The sequence below is a fragment of the Lichtheimia ornata genome, assembly GCF_029851405.1.
Source record: "Lichtheimia ornata isolate CBS 291.66 chromosome Unknown scaffold00161, whole genome shotgun sequence".
NCBI lineage: Eukaryota > Fungi > Mucoromycota > Mucoromycetes > Mucorales > Lichtheimiaceae > Lichtheimia > Lichtheimia ornata.
The window spans coordinates 15611-23298 of NW_026695480.1; the positions used below are offsets into that span (position 1 = coordinate 15611).

Below are 7688 nucleotides of genomic sequence, written 5' to 3' on the forward strand. Positions count from 1 at the left end.
ATGTTCGTGATGGTAGGACCTGAAGGAGACATTCTCTTAATTACTTCCTTTGTGAGCTATGGTTTATTGGTTGCATACATGTTGTTGCTGCCGCATTTCAAAGATAGGGTGACATTGGGCAAAGAAAAGTTAATATTCATTGTCGATAACTATCCCATGTACCATCACATAATTGTGTTTATTGTCGTTCAAGTAAGAGGATCGGCATTATCTCAGCTATGGCAAGAGCCATTGTGTCGCTGTTGATCAAGCCGCTCAAAGTGAAACAAATTCGTTATTGCATACAATGTATCATTGCCCAAATGTGATCCTTGTTTATATAGGATTGGTAATTGTTACTTGCAAAAAAAGAACGTTGTGATGATTAATTGAATTGGATGACCATCTTTGCACGAGCGCTACTACTACGTAGGTCAAAGGAGCAGCAAGGATCATAAGCCACCATGTGAAAAGGAAGCCTTTTATTTAAATAACGCATGGCAACCATAGGGTGTAATAGTAGCATAGTGGTGGTTGCATGGCAACAAGATGGGAGATGGGATGCTGTCAAATGGAAGTATAATATCCCAGCTGTCGGATTCAGCTTCCAGCTTGTACGTCATCCGTGACTCGTCCAATTGTTTTTGTTAGCCCCTTTACACCCCTCCCGCGTGGTTGTTCTCTTTGCTTTGTTTCTTCCATGTATTTCGCACGCGCTTTTGGAAAGGCCTCCACGAACGCCCTTCGTGCACAGAGAGCCAACGCTCGTCTTATTTCTCGTGTTGCTTCCCCCGCTGTTGCTGTCAAGGGTAATTACACCAATCCAATCGCTTATTTCTTTTCCTCATTCAAGGGATCTAACGTTGTTGTTGTTGTTTTTCTTTGAAGCTCGCGGCTATGCTACCGAGGCTAATGCTGGTCAGATTCGGTAAGATGACTTTTACAATGCTATGTCAACTTGTTGCTAACCATCTTATTACATAGCTCCGTTATTGGTGCCGTTGTTGACGTTCAATTTGACCAAGAGAACTTGCCTGCTATCTTGAACGCTTTGGAAGTCAAGGATCATGCTGGTGGTCGTCTTGTTCTCGAAGTTGCCCAACACTTGGGTGAGAACACTGTTCGTACCATTGCCATGGATGGTACTGAAGGTAAATATCATTTGCAATGGGGATTGAATATAAGGTTATGGGGATTTATTTATTGACACATTGTATAACTTTTGTAGGTCTTGTTCGTGGCCAAAAGGTCGTTGACACTGGTGCTCCCATCACCATCCCTGTTGGTAACGAAGTCCTTGGTCGTATTATCAACGTCATTGGTGAGCCCATTGATGAGCGTGGTCCTATCAAGTCCAAGGCCACTCGTGCCATTCACGCTGATGCTCCCGAATTCGTTGATCAATCCCCCACTCCCGAGATTCTTGAGACTGGTATCAAGGTTGTCGATTTGCTTGCTCCCTATGCTCGTGGTGGTAAGATTGGTCTTTTCGGTGGCGCCGGTGTCGGCAAGACCGTCTTGATTCAAGAGTTGATCAACAACATTGCCAAGGCTCATGGTGGTTACTCTATCTTCTGTGGTGTCGGTGAACGTACTCGTGAGGGTAACGATTTGTACCATGAAATGATTTCCACTGGTGTCATCAAGCTTGAAGGTGAATCCAAGTGTGCTCTTGTCTTTGGTCAAATGAACGAACCCCCTGGAGCTCGTGCTCGTGTCGCTTTGACTGGTTTGACCATTGCCGAATACTTCCGTGATGAGGAGGGTCAAGATGTGTTGCTCTTCATTGACAACATTTTCCGTTTCACTCAAGCTGGTTCGGAAGTGTCCGCTTTGCTTGGTCGTATTCCCTCTGCTGTCGGTTACCAACCCACCCTTTCCACTGATATGGGTGGTATGCAAGAGCGTATTACTACCACCAAGAATGGTTCCATTACCTCCGTGCAAGCCGTCTACGTCCCTGCTGACGATTTGACCGATCCTGCTCCTGCCACTACTTTTGCTCACTTGGACGCCACCACTGTGTTGTCTCGTTCCATTGCTGAGTTGGGTATCTACCCCGCTGTCGATCCCCTTGACTCCAAGTCTCGTATCTTGGATCCCCGTATCGTTGGTGATGAGCACTACTCGGTTGCCACTGGTGTCCAACAAATCCTTCAAAACTACAAGTCGCTTCAAGATATCATTGCCATTTTGGGTATGGATGAATTGTCCGAAGAAGATAAGCTTGTTGTCGAACGTGCCCGTAAGATCCAACGTTTCTTGTCCCAACCCTTCGCTGTTGCCCAAGTCTTCACTGGTTATGAAGGTCGTCTTGTCAAGCTCACTGACACCATCCGTTCCTTCCGTGAAATCTTGGATGGCAAGCACGATAGCCTTCCTGAATCCGCTTTCTACATGCAAGGTGATATCAGCGATGTCATCAAGCGTGCTGAGGAACTTGCCAAGGAAATGGGTGCCCAGTAAAGTAATAATCATATAGTCAAAAAGCATCCTTCCACATAAAATAACATTCAAAAAGAGCAAAAAGAATGATCTATCTCTAATGTTTGTATGTGTGTGTGTGTGTGTGTGTTCATTATGCCAATATGGACCAACAACCCCCTGCATGTGCCTCGATGCAATGCCCGTGCGTGTGCTTCGAGACAACAGGATTGTAGTATATAAAAATGACTCTCTTTACATATGACAAAATGTGCAATGGATGTATACTTATATATACAACTTGAACGTGTGACACCATCATAGTCTTTCCCCGCCCCATTTTCGTTTGCACCTTCTTCTTTACATGTCAGCTTCACAACAACAACAACAGCCACCTGACTGGTCATTTCAAGTGACAGAGAACCTCATCAATCGTGCAAGTGCGAGTCCATTTGGACATGCTTCATCACCACCACCGCCACAACCACCACCACCTGCAGCTGCACAACAACAACAGCAACAACAACAAGATACCAATCGCACTCCACCTTTGATTTCACCCTTACCATCCAATGCAGTAGTCATCACCCCCACCGACCAAGATTCTTCATTTCAGCGTTATGTAGAACATGAGTATGGACCAGCACTTCATAATCGATTATCTGATCAAAGCATGAATAACAACAAGGGGTCAACAGCAGCTTATTCAACCGTGAAAAGCAAGCCATCTTCTGATAATACGACATTGAGGATGGATGACGTGCCTAGTTTTTGGACAGCCCTTGCCAAGGATGGAGATGCCACAAAGAAAAAGCAAGATCAGCAAGAAAAAGGGATGTTACCGTATCATTATGAGACTTGGGGCTATGAATACAATGCAACACCACCTTGGTGGGTCAGTCGATTTGATGAAGATGGATTACTATCAGCTGGTGCTTTGCTATTTCTTTTCGGCTTTATCTTCCCTCCATTATGGTGGATTGGTTCCTTTTGGCCACGAAGACCACGTGAACATGGCGGCAAGATGGCCGAACGATGGCAAAGGTTGAATCGTATCATGTCAATAGGATTTAGTATTCTCGTGGTATTAGCCATTATTATTTGTGTTGCTGTTTGGAAGAGTTAAAGATGCCACCTTTTTTATACCCGATTATCTATTACTGCATGAATAAAACTGAAACAACAGATACAATCTCCTCCTCGTCCTCGTCCTCCTAAGATGATGGCATCGTGCCCATAGATCCTTGTATCGGATTTCTAATCAATGCAAAAAGAATAGTAACACTCCTTTGTACCGGAGCTCTCTTTCTCGTGTCGACAAGGAACATAGCTCATCCACGAGGATGACAAGGAGAAGAGTACTGTATATTCATTGACCTCTTTGAAAAAGAAGGTTCACGGGCATCTACGCAGTAATACCAGGGATGACATAACCCCTTTTGGACCTACACGACACGATAGAAAAATATATTCATAGTAAGCGTATCGTTCAGGAGCAGTGCCATTTAAAGATTATTTGGTATACTTATTTACAATCGCTACTATGTAGACAAGGGGAAGGAGCGACAAAACTCTCCTTTCAAGGAATTGGTTTCCTCCACCTGTCCGCTTGGGTCAATCACCCTTCTCTTTTCTTTTTCCTTTCTCTCTCTCTCTCTCTCTTTCTTTTACACTTTTTTGCCCTTCCGCTCACTAGCCGTACTCACTCAGTACATCCCATCCCATTCTTTTCTTCTTACATTCTCTTATCAAACGAGCCTCTTGTACTGTGTTTATACTACGCATAAGCAATCCATACGCACACTCACGCACAGCACACCCCTCTCGACTATCCCCTTCCTGCTCCCTTAACGCATTTCATTACCGCTTGCTCTTTTCTTTTTTTCACTTGTCTCTTTTTTCCCATTGTCATCAGTCTTTTTCCCTCTACCATATATTCTAGCCCCTCATGGGCAGTAGCAACAACAAACGTAGCAATGATATGGCTCACAAGCGAGGGACCATTTCAACTGCCAACAGCAACACACCCGAGATTCCTCACAAACCAAAACATTTGCAACCCTCTTCTTCACCCAACAACAACAATACAACCACCAAAAAGTCGACCATCATCCACAGACAGCAACCTGCCAATATTGTCACCAACCCCGTTTCTCGGTTACGGCACGGTCGTCTAGGTGATGAACAACCAACACAACAACAACCCATGTTACGCAAGAGTACATCTTCTCGCTTTGGCAAAAATCTGTTGCCTACTTGGTTGGGTGGTGCTAGCCAACAAAGCAACAACAACAATAATAATGCCGTAGCTATCACCCATATGCAGCGTTCTACATCCACGTCATCGAATATCAGCAATACGGATCAGCTGGATACGACGTTTGAAAAATTGCTTGCATGTATCTTTTTTCATTCATTCTCAGAGAGAGTATCTACTTACCCTGTTCTATAGGATGACTTGGATATGAAGGGGATGCAACGTAACAAGCTGCGAGAATTACCTCCTGATCAAAAGATGTATCTACTTGCACAAAATCAGCACCTTACCAATAGTACCAGTAATCAATCCTTATCAGCACGACTCAAATCGTCAGCTTCTTCAACATCGTTGCGTAGCAACAGTCAACAAAAAGAAAAGGAGCAACCATCACCATCACCATCAACCAAACAGAATCAGCAGCAGCAACAACAACAACAACAGAAAAAGCCATCCAAGGTTCCACAACCAAGTACCAAACCTGCACCTGCTACCATTAGCAGTGGTCGTGCGGCAAGTTACAAGTACAACAATTATCGTCGTTTAGCAGCTGCCAACAACCGAAGTTCCAAAGTGGGGTCCATGATCCTTGAATTCGATGCACTTTCCAACCAACCAGAGAACCAAGATGCAGCTGCATGGTTGTTACTTGATGACAAGTCAATCACCCGCCCTGCTCAACCTCCTGTCACCCGCCACAATCAAGTCCAAAGTTTGTCACGAAAAGAAGGTGCCCACTTGGCTTCACTCGTTGAATCCCGTCAACATCAACGTCAAAGTCTTTCACGAAAGGAAGGTGCCAATCTTGCAGCACTCACTGAACAACGTAGCCGTAATAGCCCTTATTATCATGTGGAGCGATTACGCAGCAAGTATGTATGATGATTGGTTTGTGTGTGTGTGTGTGTGTGTGCAAAAAAAAGTCTCTAACAACATGGCACAAGGAACACGCCCACGGATGCCTTGACGAAGCATCTCTCGGCACTCAAGTCTGTTTTATCCACAAGCAATACATCATGGATCAATGAATTCTTGTCAAGACGTCATAATGGATTAACCGCTTTGGAAAGTGTCATGGAAAGGCTTTTGGCCAAAAAGAAAAGGTAAAGCTTTTATTAAACGAAGACCATGTATGACAAAAAAGCTGATGGGCATATTTTTTCAGGCGTGATGCAGATGATTTATGTATGCTTGAATGCGTCAAATGTCTCAAAGTGCTTTTGAATTCTGAGGTAAGGAAAAAGTGGATGCAGGGGTGGATATGAATGAGCGGACAAGTGTGGATGGATGGGTTGAAAGGGGAGAACAAGTTGCCCTTGCATGATAGATATCTAATCTATTTCTTTGACTTTCCTCTCTTTTCCTTTCTCTCTCTCTTTTGGGTGTGCGTGCGTGTGTTTATACTTTAGCCTGGGTTCCACCAAGCATCAATGCGACCCGCTATTCTGCACCAACTTGTTGCAGCTTTATTTGCCAGCCTTGCTATTGCATGCAATAACACTGACAATAGTAGTGGTGGACCCTACCCAACCAATTCAGTGTCCACAGCCACCCTTGTCCATCGTTCACCTTCTGACAGCTCGCTTGGCAGCCTTTTACCATCGACATCTACTACACTTGCAGCTCCTCCTAACGACACTACTACTAATATTACTACTACCAGCACACCATCGGGATGGGTGCTCATAATCAAGATATGCATTCACATTTTCGAGATCTTTTCAACCTTGTGTATGATGTCGCATCAAGGACACAAGCTTGCACTTGCTGTATTTTCAGAGGTGCGTGGCGAGCAATATCGATTCGAGCGGCTTGTTCAACGCATGCGTGAATTGGCAGACGAGGAGCAAAAGGATCAATCCGTTGCCTGGGAATGTCAAGAAGCTGGTATCCAATTGTTCAATGCCTTTGCCAGCTCACCAGAAACGATTGAAACACGTCGATCCATTCGAGGAGAATTGGAGCGTCGTGGATTGGATGATCATCTCAAGGTAAAGTTCAACCACGTGGATGAAAGCTTGTTGCCATGCATACTTATTTATGTGTGGGGATTGCTTTTCTCTTTTAGGAATTGGAGAAAAAGCATGCACCAGAATCGTGCAAGAATGCCATTCGCATGTACCTCGAGGGCAAAAACACTGATATTGAGTTGATCCATGAATTTGAAAAGTCACGAAGGCAAACAGTGTTTCAGCTGTAAGCATAATGATTCCTAACCATCATATGACGTTCTAATCAATCTGCTGTTGTTGTTGTAAAGTCAACCACAGGATATTGTATCAAACGCTTTGGCCAAGTTTTCTGCCGATCCCGAAATTTATTATCTTGTGGTGGATAGCATCAGCCATTTGCTAGAAATGGGAGCTGATAATGTTGAAAACAATCGAAGGTAAAAACATGTCTATTACTAACTCCCTACGTATGCAAGTCAATACCGATGCTGATCTTGTAATTTCCTTTTCTAGATTGGTCAACGACCTATGGACCATTGTCAGCCTTTTTGCCATCAATCTAAAATCGGCCAACAAGACCAACAATCTTCAGGAGCCTATCAAGCAATTCTTACGTGCTGTTCAGCCTATTGTAGGCAAGATTGAAAACGATCCTGGTGCCAACACTGCAGAGACCACGAGCGACCAAATGGCAACAGACACTGATCTTGAAGGATTACGCAATATGGTGGATGAACTTAAGGATGGTCTTGCTCAAAGCGAGGACACAATTACAAAGATTCGACGTGAAAAGAACGAGTTGATGATGAAGATGTCCAAAGCCCAGGCTGAACTTAAGGAGCGAGAGGAGCGAATTACAGAATTACAACGTCATCGAGCATCATCAAATGCATCATCCATCACAACCATTGTATCAGTTGATGAAAAGCAAAAGGATATGGATCAAAGTGTATCATGTGACACAACCATTTTCAATTCCATTGAACCTGTAAAAGATGCACCTCCACCAGCAGCAGCTCCTCCTCCACCACCACCACCTCCACCTCCTCCACCACCTCCTCCTCCACCTCCCCCAC

At 44.3% G+C, this 7688-nt stretch overlaps 3 protein-coding genes across 3 annotated transcripts; all 3 read left to right on the forward strand.

The window, feature by feature from the left end:
• Positions 1-679: 679 nt before the first annotated feature.
• On the forward strand, positions 680-2445 carry O0I10_012804 (ATP synthase subunit beta, mitochondrial; the record flags this gene model as incomplete). Its single annotated transcript, XM_058492691.1, has 4 exons — positions 680-788; positions 868-907; positions 964-1130; positions 1208-2445. 4 exons carry the CDS (start codon positions 680-682, stop codon positions 2443-2445), a joined length of 1554 nt encoding a protein of 517 aa, XP_058336542.1.
• Positions 2446-2767: 322 nt separating this feature from the next.
• O0I10_012805 (uncharacterized protein) lies at positions 2768-3529 on the forward strand (the record flags this gene model as incomplete). Its single annotated transcript, XM_058492692.1, has 1 exon — positions 2768-3529. The coding sequence occupies one exon, from the start codon at positions 2768-2770 to the stop codon at positions 3527-3529; it is 762 nt and encodes a 253-aa protein (XP_058336543.1).
• Positions 3530-4351: 822 nt separating this feature from the next.
• O0I10_012806 (uncharacterized protein) lies at positions 4352-7688 on the forward strand (the record flags this gene model as incomplete). Its single annotated transcript, XM_058492693.1, has 8 exons — positions 4352-4798; positions 4856-5532; positions 5605-5763; positions 5826-5892; positions 6070-6651; positions 6729-6856; positions 6921-7049; positions 7126-7688. Coding segments are annotated over 8 exons (2752 nt in total), but the record flags the coding sequence as incomplete, so codon positions are not given.